Source organism: Mustela nigripes, chromosome 4, assembly GCF_022355385.1.
Source record: "Mustela nigripes isolate SB6536 chromosome 4, MUSNIG.SB6536, whole genome shotgun sequence".
Lineage (NCBI taxonomy): Eukaryota > Metazoa > Chordata > Mammalia > Carnivora > Mustelidae > Mustela > Mustela nigripes.
In genome coordinates, this window is record NC_081560.1 from 44382689 (window position 1) to 44398132 (window position 15444).

The following is a 15444-nucleotide window of genomic DNA, read 5'->3' on the forward strand; positions in this document are numbered from 1 at the left end:
AAGCCCAGAATTCTGAGCTGATTTTATGGAAAATGAGAAAACCTGCTTCTACTTCTTAGGGATATAGCCTGAGTCCTAGTGCCCTTCTCTATGCTCATCTCTCACTGATAATTCCTAAAAGATGAGGGTGTGGTTGGGTCCATCTGCTGTCCTCTAACATTGAGTTACTGGATAGAAATCTCTCAGGTCACCTCAAAAGGAGTTGGCCCCCAAATTGGTCCCTGGTCCCTCAGGGGGACCTTCCCCTACAAATCAATTTCCAAGAACCTTAGTTACTTTCCTTGAAAGGTAGCTATGTGATGTCCTCTTGCAACGTATCAGGTACAATATGGAGGGATAGATAGAAGCTAGTGAATGGAGGTAACAGAGTGTGCAAAGTACAGAGGCACAGGAGATATTAGCATGTCAAGGAGGAGTGAGAGATAATGTTGGACAGGAAGGCATGGGCCAGATAGTGAAACATGTAATTTTGAAAAATTTGCTTTTTGTTTTATTCAAAACTATACATGCTTATAATTTAAGGAGATAAGTACTTTAACACGTTTTTCTATGTTGCACGTACATAGAAGTGTATCCCACTCTCCACTTATCTTGTGGAATCTTTTTTATTTTGATACATGTAATTTTAAGGAGTTTACATTTTATCCCTTACCTTATAAGGAACTGTTAAAAGACTTTAAGCTAGAGAATAAAGATTGAGACTTGAATTTTAGGATGGGCTATTCTGGAGGGCAGACTGGTGATGGAATCTGAGGTCTGGAGAGCAGTTAGAGAGGATTCTTGAATTTAGCCACTTAGGTTTGGAGCAGAGAGAGAGAGAAGGAGAATTTGGCTTCCAAGTTTGTTTTGGCTTGGATGTCTTAGTGAGTTTGTTGCCATTTGCCTTGTTAGGGGCCATGGAGAGAAGAGCAGGCTTGGATAAAGCAGGATGATAAACTTGGGTTTGGACATGTTGAAATGGAGTTGCCTCTGGGAGATCCACGTAGCTATTGGTGATAGCAGTCTGGAACTGTGGAAAGACCTTTGGCCTGGAGCAGGGGGTCTGAGAGTCATGGTTCTGAGGTAAAGCCTTGCGAACAGATGGCCTAGGGAAGATGGGCTTCACCCGACTCTCACTAATAAAGCAATGCCAAAAGAATAACCTAAAAAGCTCTTTACGTCCACCAGATTACATATTTTAGTATATTAATGGGTCCTTCCACTCTCTCATTTAATTAAAAATGTCAAGTGGCTGAGCATATTTTTGTAGAACTCCTATTATATACCAGATACTAGGAGCTTCAGAAGAGATGTAGAAATATCAGGAGTAAAGCCCTGCTCTCAGGAAATTGAGAGTCTAGTTAGAGACAAGATAATTCTTTATACATGTGAGAAGTTAAAAAAAAAAACAATAGAAGTATGCACAGTAACTAATTGCTTATTAAGTGATATTGACACAGGGTCCTAGGGTTCTGAGAAGGAAGACATTCATGTGTGAGGAATTGTTTTTGTCTTTCTCTTCCTACTAAAGATCAAGTAAGTCTCATCTGAATACTTCCTTAGTGTGTATTAAAGGGAGGAAAGAGGTGAATAGAAAAAGGCTAAGTAGGTTCTTACACTTAGAATGAAACTTTCTGTACTTGAATACTAATGCAGTATATTAGCACATGCTCGCTTGCTTAACATAATTTGGTTGTGCTGACTTATTAGCCAATTACAACTCAGTATTTATCACTTAAGTATTTATTATTTTGACCAAGCTTTACAGCCTCTGTTGGCTGGGAAGCAGCCATAAGCAGAGAGATTTCTGCATTTCTAGTTTGATTTTCTATCTTTAATTTTCTTTGGCTCATAGAAGATGGCTTGGTTCCAGTTTTCCCATACGGGGGGGAAAGTACTTACCTGACCTAACTCATGGTTTTTCAGTAAAAGACTAAGAAAAATAATTGTTGAACATGAGGCCCATAAGGTAGTCTGTAATGGCTTTAAGAATGGCCATCACAGTTTCTCATCATAATAAAAAATGAATTCTACAACAAATAAAATACTCTATTCCTAGAGAAAGTGTACTGAGTCCATGGGAAGCTTTGGTATTCTTCAGACTTACTGGAGTGTGCTTTTTTGACAGCTCTTATTAAACAAAATAAACGAGGCTTCATGAGTATATGAACATCCAAGATGTTTTTAGGTTGTGAAATAATGAAAAGCTTAAGAGAATTATTCAATCAAGAAGACATAATTTATAATTATAGGTAATGAATTTTATTTATATATGTGAATGAATACACATACACCTATATGCAGGAAAGTCATCCATCACTCATTCACTAAGCAAACACTTTTCCTGGCACTCACCATGCACCGGGCACTAGAGAGTGGGAAGCAAGCTAAAGGCTCCCTCTCTTCAGGGAACATTCAGTCTACTGATGGAAGCAAATATTAAACATGTAATTCCACAAGTAATTATTTACATTGATGAGTGCCACAAAGAACTATAGGGCACTGTGGAAACATGTGAGGGGATGAAACCTTGTCCAAGAATCAAGAAAGCCTTCTCTGAGGGAGATTTAAGCTGAGCTATGAAGAACAAGTAGGTATTAGTTAAGGAAAGAGGTGAAGGAGAGTATTCTAAGGTATTCAAAGTCTAGGAAAACATTCGCAAAGAGCTAGTTGAACATGGAAGTTCTGAAAAAAACAGGAGGGCCAAGTAGCTGTAGCCAAGACTCTATGGAGGTAGGAGGCTCAAGACACAGCTAGAAGGGGATCAGATCTTGTATTTTATTTTATTTTACTTATTTAATTTTTCTTTAGGCAAGGCAGCAGAAGATATGATTTATTATATACTTGTTACATTCAGCCACAAATGAAAACAGAATTAGTCCCCAAAGTCACAGGTCCAGGGCAAAGGACCAAAAGGAATTGTTTTGGTATGAGCAAGGTGGGTCTCTCAAAGGTGGTGATTGTGATCAGATGGTGATGAATATTCTTGATCCATTGAATCAAACTCTAGAAAGTAGGCACGCACTCCAACAATTGGTATTAGTATCCCTTGCCTCTGGCTTTCCTTATCTCTGCTCCTGTGGCTTCTATGGGTCCATAAGCTATCGGTTTGCTTGGACCTCTGCCTCACTGTCTTCTTTGATGCTTTAGCCTATGCATTGGCTTCTTCCTCTTCTTGGCTCTCATGGTATGGCAATTTCCAAGAAGAGGTGCTAAGGCCAAGAGGCTTCTTTTTTTTTTAGACCAGGGGGTTTTAGCAATGGTAAGCCATTGTAGGTCTGTAGGAATGGATTTGAGAGATTTTCAGGAGATAGACTCAACAGGACTTGGATGTGGAAAATGAGGAAGAATGTGGAATCTAGGATAACTCCCAGGTTTTTTGCTTCATTTCCAGATGCTATTTACTTAGATCAGGACCACTGAGGGGGGAGCAAGATTGCAGGTTTTGTTGTGCATGGGAGCAGAATGAATGGAGATGAGTTCAGTTTTGGACATATTGAATATGAGGGACCTACAAGATGTCCTTGAGGAGATATTGGGAAGGCATGAGCAGTTGGATAAGTGGGTCTGGAGATGAAAGTTCTGGATTGAAGGTATAATGGATAGCCCAACAAAGTAAGAAGGAAAAAAAATGGTATATTTGTATATATACATAGACATACACACATAAGAGAACACAGTTTAGTGTGACACCCTAAATGGTCTGACAGAAGGTGCCAGAAGACTGTAAATTTATACATATTTTCTCATTGGCATTTTTTTTTTTTTTAAATTCAGCATATGGGAAAGGCCAGCTAGCCATGGTGTACATAGCTTTGCTTGGAATCCTTATGTTGACTACTTGGTGCTGTGCTCACCATAACATAGATTTGGAGTAGAGACAGAAACCTGGAGGGTAGGAAGGATCATTCCCAATATTCTAAAGGTAGAAAGAGACCGTGACCCAAGAAGCCAAATGGAATCTAGCCCCTCATTACGGACCTTCTGGGAAAACAGGGCATGAGCCAGGCAGTGAGACCCAAAGTGTGGAGCCCAGCCACCACCATACAGCCTGTTGAAGGTTGGCTGGGTGGGGGTTCTCTGGACTTTGCAGGAGGCCATCCTTTGTCTAGGCTTGCCCAGTGCTACCCTGTGGGGACAATGCTGTCCTAGAGGAGGCCTTTGATGGACACACCAGCTCTCTGTCTCTTGGGGCAGTGCATAGGTCCTGTTGGGGTTCTCACCCTCCATACTACATGTGCCTTGTTCACGGCCCTTTCTCTCTTTAAGGGCTTCCCCAAATGGCCCTCCCTCCCTTCACTTTCATTCTCTTCCAGAGGGACCTAATATTCAAGATTCCCCTGAAGCTTTCCTTGCCTTAAGGCCACCAGAAGAGTGAAAACTTAAACAATCAACGTAAGAATGTGTTGGATATTTTGGCTGAAAGTCACTATTGGACATCCAAAGAACATTAAGTTCTGTTTATCCAGATTCCAAACAACCAAAATGCTGAAATAACCAAGACTTTTCCTGTACTCTAGAGACACTCTGAGTAAATCCAGTAGTGAAAGATTAGTTTTTGAAAGCTACTTCCATGTGTGTTTTAGGAATAGTTCAAATTCTGACTAATATCTGACCCTTTTTCCCTCTACCTCTCTGACTCTTATCTAAGAATGACTCTGACAGGTCTTTACCTTTAAAATGCCTCCCCCGAAGAATTTTATACTTAGTATACTAGTCCAGGTGGTTGCTATTTGGAAATCCCGTCTGCTAACTATGAGGAACCATAAACACTTTCATGAAGAGAGTCCTGTGTTGCTTATTTGTGAAACAAAAGGATTAATTACTGTAAATTGAAGCCCCATAAATATTGTTTAGAATTGTCATTCTTTCTATAAAACTATGGACTGAAATTAGTCATCGTTTAAAAAAAAAATGAAGGAATTGTTCAAGTACCCATTTCTTGGAGTCTTTGGATAATTGCAGTAAAGGTTATCCTCAAGGAGAATTTGGTTCCAATGTTCAACTCATTTCCATTGGCAGTAGAAGCTCAAAATGGTCCCTGTAAAGCACCTGCCACTTAATTTTTTTTCCCTTTTTTCCCCCTGTATTTTGGATATTGGCCTCATTTCTACCACATTTAAATTGTTGAAATTTACAGAGTCTGTGTCCAGAGAAGAGCCTTATATGGATGATGTTCCTGGGAGAGAAGGTTTCAGAGGAAATAGGAAAGACCTTTGCTCCCCAGGAGCTGGTATATTGACTTAAATTCCCCTGCTTTCTGCCAGAAGGAGGTTTTGATAAGAGCTGGGAGGAAGGGTCTAAGAGATCAGGGAAGGAATACTAAGAGTAGGAATACTATTGGAGTAGATGAGAAAGGCTTGGAAAAATTAGACCAGTCACTGACGTTAAACTTGGCAGAAGATAGAGTTTTTGTTCTGGCTAACTACGTATGGGGAAGAACAAAGTAGGGAGCTGAAGCAACTCCCTGGAGAATTCAAGTTAAAAATTCTACCCCTCCCCTAATTGCAGGGATAGATCTATAAAGAGTAAGATGTTGTCTTAATCCTTTGGATTTATCCCCACTTAGGCAGTGTTGCACAGATATTAAGAAATATTTTTGTTTTCAGCCTTTTTTATTGATGTTTATCTAAACGGGAGCCAGGCGCCCAGGAAAGTGGTCACAAAAACCTCTTCAGTCCCACCCACGCAGTTTTCTTGTACTTATAACACAGCAAGTGGTTGTAAATGCGTGACCAGAGGGATAAATAACTTATGCAGAAAAGTACTACCTTGGGGCACCTGTGGCTTAGTGGTTAAGCCTCTGCCTTTGGCTCAGGTCATGATCTTCAGGGTCCTGGGATCAAGCCCCACCTGGGGCTCTCTGCCCAGCAGGGAGCCTGCTTTCCCCTCTCTCTCTGTCCGCTGCTCTGCCTACTAGTGATCTCTATCTCTCTGTCAAGTAAACAAATAAAATCTTAAAAAAAAAAAAAAAGTACTACCTGGACTTCTACAAGCATGATATTTACTTTCTATTTTCTTTCTCGAAAAACCCTTTTCCATATTTTGTTGCTGGTGCCAGTAATTAGCTCACTGCCTCGCTTAAAGCAAGATGGGAATAATGCTTGGTCTGCTCAAAACCCCTTGCTTTCCAGAGGAAGATTTCAGCTTTCTTTGGGGAGGGGTCCCATTTGGGGAGCTGTTGGACGGTAATTTGAGTGCTGGAATTTTTAACCCAGGCCCAGGAGAGAAGCAGGCATGCACAAGAGATTTGGATTTCTGTGTCTGGCCAGCTGTCTGCAGGCAGACAAGGGGGCTGGGGAGGGAGAACAAAGAAGAAACAGGGCTTTGAGAATGTGGGAGCCTGGGGCACAGTGTGGATTGGCTGTGTGAGTTGGTGCTATTCCATGTGGGGCTTCCTGTGGGGTTGTTCAGTTTGGATTAATCTTTCTCAAAGGTTTCTCCTCTTTCCAGTGTCCAGCCAGCAGTAGGTAGGAATATAGCTGTTTCCAGGAATGAGTTAAGAATCGATTGTCTTATTCATAGCTCTGTTTCAGATTAGCATTCTCTCATTCTTCAGATTCACCACCCTTACCCCCAAACCTCACTTCTTCACTTGAATTTGATCTCATCACTTTGGGTTAAACATATTGCAATTTTGTATTTTGGGAGTTGCTGACCCTGAGTATGATTTTCCTTTACTAAGAAGGCTAAATGAAAGGGTGTGAGTCTGTGGGACAATTATCCCTAATAAAAAAGCGAGCAGAAAGATTTTCTAGAAGATTTACAGAAAAACAACCCTTTCTTAATTATTGGGCTATTCTAGGTGAAAGTGAGTTTATGTCACTTCACTATTTTTTATTTTTTGTATTTCCTTAGATCTTTGGCCAAGCAGGAAAATAGAATCATTGCCTACATGGATTTTTCCTCTGCAGTTTATCAGTTAAGAAATATTTGAACTAGTAAGGGAAGAAAATCCCTCACTTTCTCTAATATCATCTCCCCTTCCCCAATAATCTACAAGAAGGTGCCAGGCAACTGCAATTTATATACACTTTCTTATTGGTGTTTACTTATTATAAATGAGAAGTGCCATCAAGTAATCAATATACACATCGCTTTGCAAACCTAGGTTTTAATGTATGCATCATGGAAATGAAATCACTGGTAGGAATAAGAAGATACATACAAGAAACTTCCATTCTTAGCAACATGTAGAGGAGGTCCTACAAATGATTTAAGGCATGTTCAGTAGAAGTTTCCAGATACCCAGTTCTGTTCAGTCTGCCCCCCATATGCCAATGAAAAACAAAACCAGAGGATCAGATGATCATTCAGATCCTTGTTCATTTCATGGATATTTGTGACATTTTATCTTCGTCCACTTTCCCACAGGGAGTTGCATGTGACCTGAACTCCTGAGAACATTAGTGAACTCCACACAGTTAACGGAGTCTTGCTGTGCGCTTTGTTTTTTCTGAGTCTGTCCCCCAGTCTCCACTCCCTTGAGGGAACTGAAAGCTGAGAACCAAGATTCCCAATGCTGTCGGTGCATTGGAGTGGTAGTGACCTTGGTAGGGAAGGATGGAGACAGGATCTGACGGGATCAGGACCAGAATGAGTCATCCTTGCCTGGAAGTGCGGGAGAACACCGAAGGCAGAGCTCGAGTTCCCACTGTGCATGTTCAGTTGTTGTAAATTCAACTTCCCATACCAGAAAACCTTCTTGTGCCCAACTGGGAGGTATCTTGCTGTCAACTTGGAAACTCAGCACAAGTTTTATTTTTTTTTTAAGCCAGCTTGTTTGAATATTAAGCCTATTTATAAACCTCATTATTGCAGCACCCATATGGCTCTTACTCAAAGATACTCACTTTGAAAAAGTGAAAGACTGCCAGCCAGCCTCTTCATAATTTAACATCAGTGCTTAATCAACTCTCACTTATCCAGGCTATCAGGAATGATTCTCAAATCATCTGTTTGACTTTGGAGTATGTGAAACTTAACATTTGATGATTGTGGGCATGCCCATTACATTGGGAATGCCTAACCATCAAAAAGCGAATAAAGCCCTTCAGAAACATCCTCTCTCCCACCTCATTGCTTTTTGGTGCTGTTCCCTTGCAGTCTGTGCTCTGGCCCCAGGCAGGCCCAGGTTTACAGTGGACAGAATCACCCCTTTTACACTTGCTTAGTTTCATCCTTTCTCTCCCTGGCTGAAGCCAAAATGAAACTCAGAGTCTAGAAACCTCTGCTAGATGACACAGCTATGGAGAGCTTTGAGGAACGTTTTTAAACATGGGTGGCAGGAGTCAGTGGTCTTTGCTCTTTGATGATGCTCCTGGCTCAGTTTTCACTTCTTCAGATGTGATCAGCTGGATGTAAATGGACTGAAGCCTTTGGGGGAGATTTTCCAGTTCCTCACTTCCCATTCTGTACACAGACACAGACATACACCAGTCATAGACCCACCCACAGACACACACACATGCACACACCATTTGATAGTTCTTGGGCAATCCATGGTTCCATAGAAACATTCCAGGCTTAAACAGACCCTGATTTTCAGTGAAGACCAGGAATCTTCTAATTTGTCTAAGGGGTAAGTGGATATGGGTCAGTCAGTGCTGGTTATAGTACATTATATCTCTGCATTGACTTTCAACTTCTGGAGAGTACGTAGGGATTCTTTTTAAGCAACTTACTAGGCTTCAGTTTTTAGGGAATTATTGGTAAAAAGAATCTTTATCAAATGATAACTTTAGATATTTCTAAGGATTGTTTGGTGTCCAGTTCATAAATATCCAGTTTTACTTTTTTTCCTCCTACCTTCTCAGCAATGGCCCTACTTCAACATTGGAGGGAAGTGTGTAATTCTGCTAGGTTAACTGGGACCACAGAGAGAGTAGGTGGCAAGGTGTATAACCTACAGGGCTTGGGGGGAAAGCTGGACAGAGTTTCAGCTACTCCCCTTCCTAGCAAGACTCAGAATAGCACCTGCTTCCTCTCTGGTTCAGGTGTTCTTAAGGAGAATTGCAAGTATTTAATTTTTTTTTTTTACCTTTAGAAAGCAATCTACAACTTTTTTTCATTACTTCTTTAATGAATAAAGCCTTTTTATTTCCAAACAGAATTTGGAAACCTACTGAATTGAAATACCATTATTTTTGCAGTACTGTTATTAATACAGTAGCTGACCCTCAAACCCTTCCTTGGTACCCAGCACTGTGCTAAAGGCTCTTTGTTGTTCTTAACACTAGATTCTCACATCACCTTGTGAAGATGTTGTTATTATTGCCCAGCTTTTATAGGTAAGGAGACTGGTGGTTGGGAACCTGACGTCAGTTGCTGAAGGTCACGTTGCTTATTGGGCGGAGTAAGTTGGGAGATGGCTTTGAGCTCAGGCAAGGGATCTCAAGCATTGTGCTCTAACGTCTCTCAGAAGAGTGAGGAGGGTGGAACCTGTTCTGGGAAGTTTGCAAAGCAATACTCTAGACCTTCAGGGATGTGGTTTCCTTGGCCCAGCCTTGTGGAGATGACCCACCTTCTGCCTGAGCGTGAAGCCCCGCTGTCTCCATCTCGCACATGGCCGGCTTTGCCAGATCCCAGGGCATAACAGCTCCCGGTCATTCTTTACTTTTTACAGCAGCTCAGCTCAGCTATGTGAGTCTTGAGATTTGTGATCTGTTGTATCAGGTTCCAAAAAATTGTAAATGTGAAGTAAGTTTGAAAAACCAAAACAGAACATTTACAAACATTCCTTTTGTCTTTCAGGTTATGAATCAGGAATAAATTCTTTCGAAGTTCTTAAAAACAAAAGGCCAAAAATAAACTGGGTTCTTCTCCAGTTCATTTCCTGCATTTGGAAGGAAAGGACCCAGTTTGTTTTATTGTTGTTGGTTTTGTTTGTTTTTGTCTAGTGTCTAAGTTCCCCTTTGGCACCCTTGACTTCTTTGCATACCTTTCTTGATTTTCTTTGAAGACCTCAGAGTTTGCTTTCTTTCTCAACGAGCTGAAGGTTCTATATCCTTAGATAAGTTACTTAACCTCTCTGAGACTCACTTCCATCAAGTATAAGGTTAGGGAGACCTCCCAGGGTCCGTAGGTGTCAAAGTGAATGAATTTGTATAGTAGGCATGGAACTGAGGAGATGCTCCTCAACTGTGAGGCCTCAGCCTCCTCTCATTGTTTCTCCTGTGTGCAGAGAACTATGGCTATGGTAGGTGTCCTCACTGCTCATGGTAAATCATTGTTACCCAGAAGGAAAACGAGTAGGAAGAAAGCGTTTTTTGATCAGCTTCTTGACAAATCCACTTGTTCATTCCCTGCTAATGTATTGAGCAGCTGCCACTTGTCAATCACCATGTGAGGAAGGAGAGAAACACCAGCAGGTAGTGGACAAACCATCATTGCCATCAGTGTGACAGATCGTAACTACCTGGACTGACAAATGCAGAGATGTGGGTGAGCTCTGGCCAATATGGGGCATATAGGGGCACTGTCCGGTCTGGGAGACTGTAGAAGGTTTTCAGGAGGAAGTGATGTCTTGGCTGAGAGCTGAAGGATAAGTAGGGCTCGTTCAGTCCTTGCTGATCCTGCCCATTCCAAATGATCTGTGAGTTGGATATTGAGTATACTTTCCAAAGAAGTATATTTTCTCTTGTACTTTAAGTGCTGCCATTCAACTCCAGTAGAAGATGACACTATTTGGATTGGGTTTGTCTTGGTTCTGAAGTGTCCAAATGGGACAAGATGGGAAGAGAGCTCTTCAGGATGATGAAGCCAAAGATGGATTTAGGAAGGTGGGGGAGTAAGTACCAAGAAGGTGGATAGTACTGAAAATCAAATATTTGGTCTTTCTTTGGGTTTACCAAATGCACAGCCAGTATTTGATAAGTGTGAGGGGCAGCTATAAATTATTTATTTATTTTGCCAGGAGACACGTTGCATGCCACCCATGTGCCATGTGTTATGTAAGCCCTTGGAGTAGATACACAGATCCATGTAACAGGACCCCTGGCCTGAAGAAGCTCAAAATAAGGGGTAAAGGGATCTAAAATTTTCAGAATGCCTACGTGGCAGGCATGTACTTGGCAAATTCAAAACACTGTGTCCTCTGAGATCATTCTTTCTATTTTACAGATGTGGGTACTAAAGCTTAATTTAGCAGAGAGCATGCCTGAGCTCTCACGACTTGGGGCAGGGGTGGGTAGTTGGGTTTTGAACCAAGTCTGTTACATCCCAAAGCCCTATTGTCTTTCCACATAATAGGAGATGAGACAAGACAATGCAAGAGATAACCCCTTCTCCCAGGTATCATCTTTTTTTTAAAAAAGTATACATTGTATTACTTTTCCTACCTTTGTGCTCAGCACTTTTTAGCCTTATGGCCTGCTATCTCCTATATCTGTCTGGGCTGGGCTGGTTTGAGGCCACTAGACATACCCTCCTTTCCTGTTTGCCTCATACTTAACATATTTCTCCTTCTGAAATCCCAGCCATCAACCAGGACTACCTCTTCCACAAAGCTTTCCGAGCCGCCCCCCTTGTTTTGGTTGTTATCATAACATAACACTTTTTAGGTACATATTTTAACTTCCATTTTTAGAATAACGATTCTTTCAGAGAGTGAATTTCAACAGTGCTATTATGAGGATTAGTGATCTATGAAGTGCTTGTTACTTGTAGGTGCTGAAAATGGAAGTTTTTCTTATTTTTATCCATCTTTGATTATCTCAGTGCTCCCAGCAGTGACTTTGTATGGTTCTTGGCAAATGCTGGGAGAGTTCTGTGGAAGCCAACAACAAAGGTTGTCTTCTTCTGACCTTTGAAGGTACCCTCTGCTGATAGAATTAGTTGGGCTTCTGGTTCGAAGCCGAGGCATCCATCTGGCCTAACTGCCCCCTTGTCTTTGGTCTTTGCACACTCTCAATGGGTTATTTTTTGATCTTGCCTTAAGAGACTCCTTAGCCCAGTTTAGTAGACAGTAGTCTTAACAAGGGCTAAGGGCACAGGCAGCACCCATAACACACTGTGGTCTATGCCTGTAGGTAAAGGCTTGGCTACTGCCTAACGAGTGATTTGTTCCTGCTGACAGGGTCGAGGCACAGTCTTTAGAAGGGGCACAAGACACTCTCTTATGCACTTGGTTACTGTGGGGAACCACACAAGAATCTGCCTTTGTGGAGCTGACATTCATGAGGGTTATCTCATTTCTTTCTTACCATAATGTCTTAATAGTGGTTCTTTGATTATTCCCACTTTATAGATGAAGAAACTGAGGTTTAGAGGGGTTAAATAACTGGTCTCATACCATAGAGCTCAGTGCCAGAGGCAAGACTTGAAAGCAGGGAGTTTATTCTAAAGCCCAAGCTTTAACCCACTCTGTTAGTTGACCTTCCTCTCTTTATAGATGGTATAATCCAAACATAAATATCTTCATATATTTGCACAGTCTTATATATATATATATATATATATATATATATATATCTACATATGTGACTGCATACATGTATAAAATAATAGTAAAAATAGTAAATATAAAAGCAGTGATCCATTAATCTACTGCTCTGGGGTCATGGTTATCATTTTGATGTTTCCTTTCAGATGCATATTTGATGCATTAGGCAAGATCACCCTGTATGTTTTATGTTGCATGCTGTTTCCTTCACTTAACACTCAGCACCATTGTGCATATGTTCATTTGAATAGAGGTGTAACAGATCATAGTGATTCTGAATTTGAAAATCTGTGTCCTTTTTAAAAAGCGTGTGACATACAGCTCTATGAGCAAACTAGTGGATTGACTTCCTGGGTGCAGTGACTGTAATGGGAATGCAGGTGTGGAACTAAGGACAACTGGGATGCACTGCACTTTCTGGAGATGCTGCCAGAAGGATGCATTTTCTTCTCCCAGCACTTTCTTTCCTTGAATCCCCTCCAGTAAAGAGCCTGTTCAAACTCCTTTGAGACACTTCCAAGCCTGCAAAAAATGACACAAATCTGAAAACCATTGAGATATTGGGATAATAAACTTGGTGGCCACTTCCCCTTGAATGCCACTACGACCTGGGTGAAATAGCCAGGGCCGAAGTTATCTATATTTGATAGATTAAGAAGCCCTATGCCCAGGAGATTTGTCCAAGGCTGAATAGCAGAAGTAGACTAGAATTCCAGCCACTTCTGCTCCTAGGGAAGTTTCTTCTAGGAACTAACCCACAGCTGCAGAGCCATTAACAAGTTCCTACTGCTGCTCTCACCACTCCTTCTTCTCGACTTTCTCATTGTCCCTTTTCTCCCTTCTTTCTTCTCTGAAGAGCTTGTGTCTGATCTTAAGGCTTAGCTACATGATTACTCATTTTCATTGTAAAAGGTACATCCTTAAAGGGACTTCAGTGCTATATGGTGGAGGTCATAGTAATAATAGTGACAATACAAATAGCTAATGGTTATTGGCCATTTTATATGTGCCAGACAAAAGAAAGGTTGTATAGGATCCTGCCCAGTTACTTCTCACTAAACCCATGAACCTAATAAATGGAGGGCTGAGATTTGAAACCTTTAAAACCTGACCTCAACCCAGATTCTGTAGTGCTCTCAAAGGGGAAGAATGAATATAGGAAGGCAGAGCCACTGAGCTCTTGGGATGCTATTTTTTTTTTTTTTTCCCTTGGAATGCTATTTTTAAGTGTTAAGGCTGGTCATAGGCATCTGACCACAGTATCACACAATAATCCAAAACTTTTAGCTGGGCTTTGAAACCCATAAGCCTCACAGAAAGAACCTCCCGCAGAGTTTTCCCCTTTGTGCCTGTCCCTGCTGAAGTTATCTTTTCTAATTCACTGCCTGCCACAAATTCTTCTCTGATGTGTGTTTATGCTTCTTTTCCTACAGGAGGAAATACAAGAAAACATCCCAGAGGTAAGAGTGTCTTTCTGAGAAAGGAGAGCTTGTTGGTTGAGTCATTTGTGGCACAACTCTTCAGAAGCCTGGCTCACAGTGGACGCTCAGTGTAACGGACAGTCTCTTGGCTCCTCAGCGAGGTGCCTGCTTCATCTTTGGATCACTTCTGCTGCTGTAGTAAACCCTGGTTGTAACATTTAGTGTGGCACCCTGAGTGTCTATCTTCCTGTGAGAGTGGATCTGGTGGATGAAAAGGCCTGTTAACTATAGATCTGCATATAGGAAGTGGTTTTACTGAAATCTTGACCAGAGAGGGCCTGGGCTGGGAGGTGTGGACGCTTTATGGATGGGAGCACCAAAGTGTCTTTAAGCATTTGAATTCTCCTTTGCCTGCAATTCCTATTTGCTTCATTCTCTGATAAAATGCTGTTGAGCTCAAAGCATAGGTACAAATTCCTTTAAGGGCACTAATGGTCTCTCTTTTTTTTTTAAAAAACCATAGAAAAGGTAATTTAAAGTAGAATATCATCTTTTATCATCCTCCATTACTTCATGTTATTGAGAAGAGTTGGAAAGGCACATTCCAAAGAAATAGAGTTGCTCAGATCTTTTGTTTGCCAAGTGTTAGAAGCCCAGAGTTCAGACTAAAAGGCTAGTGTCTGCTTTTCATTGATTGTATTTGATTTTGGTATTATGACATTAAACAGATTATATTCAGATAAAAAAAAATCCCACCAATGAAATTAAAATCTGCCAGTCGGTTTCAGCAATGGTAGTTTCAGTCGGATGACCATTTTAATCTTACCTTTTCTCTTGAGCATCATCTCAAGGCAGAGAGTCCTGTTCTGTGATTTCCAAATAAAGTCAGTAATCCATAGTAGTGTTGTTACCGTTTGATATGCAGTGTAGAGGTGCACGCATCGTTGAGAGAAGATGAATACAACCTTAGGGTTTCCTAGCAGTTGCTATGCTTTTCTAAATATAGTGAGCTTACACAGATGGCTAAATAATTCTGTCTTGTTCAGGTTCATTGGGTTCAGGGTAGTAATTGCATGTGAACCACTGAACAGGATGTAAATTAATCACTCAGATTAGAGGGCATAATAGTCATCAGTAGTAAAGGGTAATTTATCATTTTTACATGTAGTTAACCTGGGGTATGAAATATTTCAAAGTTGCTTCAATTTTATTTGAAAAGAGATAAATAGACAGGTTAGAGGAGTTTAACAAGAGAGCTGCTCAAACCTGTCAAGTTTCAAATTACTATGTCGATTATTTTTGAAAGCACATTTTTGCATACCTTACATGAATGCTGTCGCATTTTTTATTATGTCAATATAATAAAAAAATAGACTGTCTTGTCCCAGCTTCACTGAAGTCATGCAAAGTGCAAATTAGTAGAGCGTTGGTTTGGGCTCTTCTATTTTAAATCACATACATATTTCCTATGAAACTGATACATGTCTGCTAATCTCTCATTGATTACAAACCATCTCTAAACGTCTGGCTTGAAACAGCCGTTTTATTCTGCTTACAGTGATATGGGTCGGGAATTTAGGAAGGACTTGGCTGAGTGGTTTG

The 15444-nt window shown here is 40.9% G+C and overlaps 1 protein-coding gene across 10 annotated transcripts in view; it reads left to right on the plus strand.

The window, feature by feature from the left end:
• PDE1C (phosphodiesterase 1C) overlaps positions 1–15444 on the plus strand; it is a 502891-nt gene that overhangs the window by 203062 nt on the left and 284385 nt on the right. For 4 of the 10 annotated variants that reach the window (XM_059396613.1, XM_059396611.1, XM_059396614.1 and 1 more), the window contains one exon: positions 13855–13881. The exons of the other annotated variants lie outside the window; for them this stretch is intronic. In XM_059396613.1, the coding sequence (XP_059252596.1) occupies positions 13855–13881 (27 nt within the window). The remainder of the gene's footprint in view (positions 1–13854; positions 13882–15444) is intronic. 10 annotated transcript variants of the gene reach the window in all.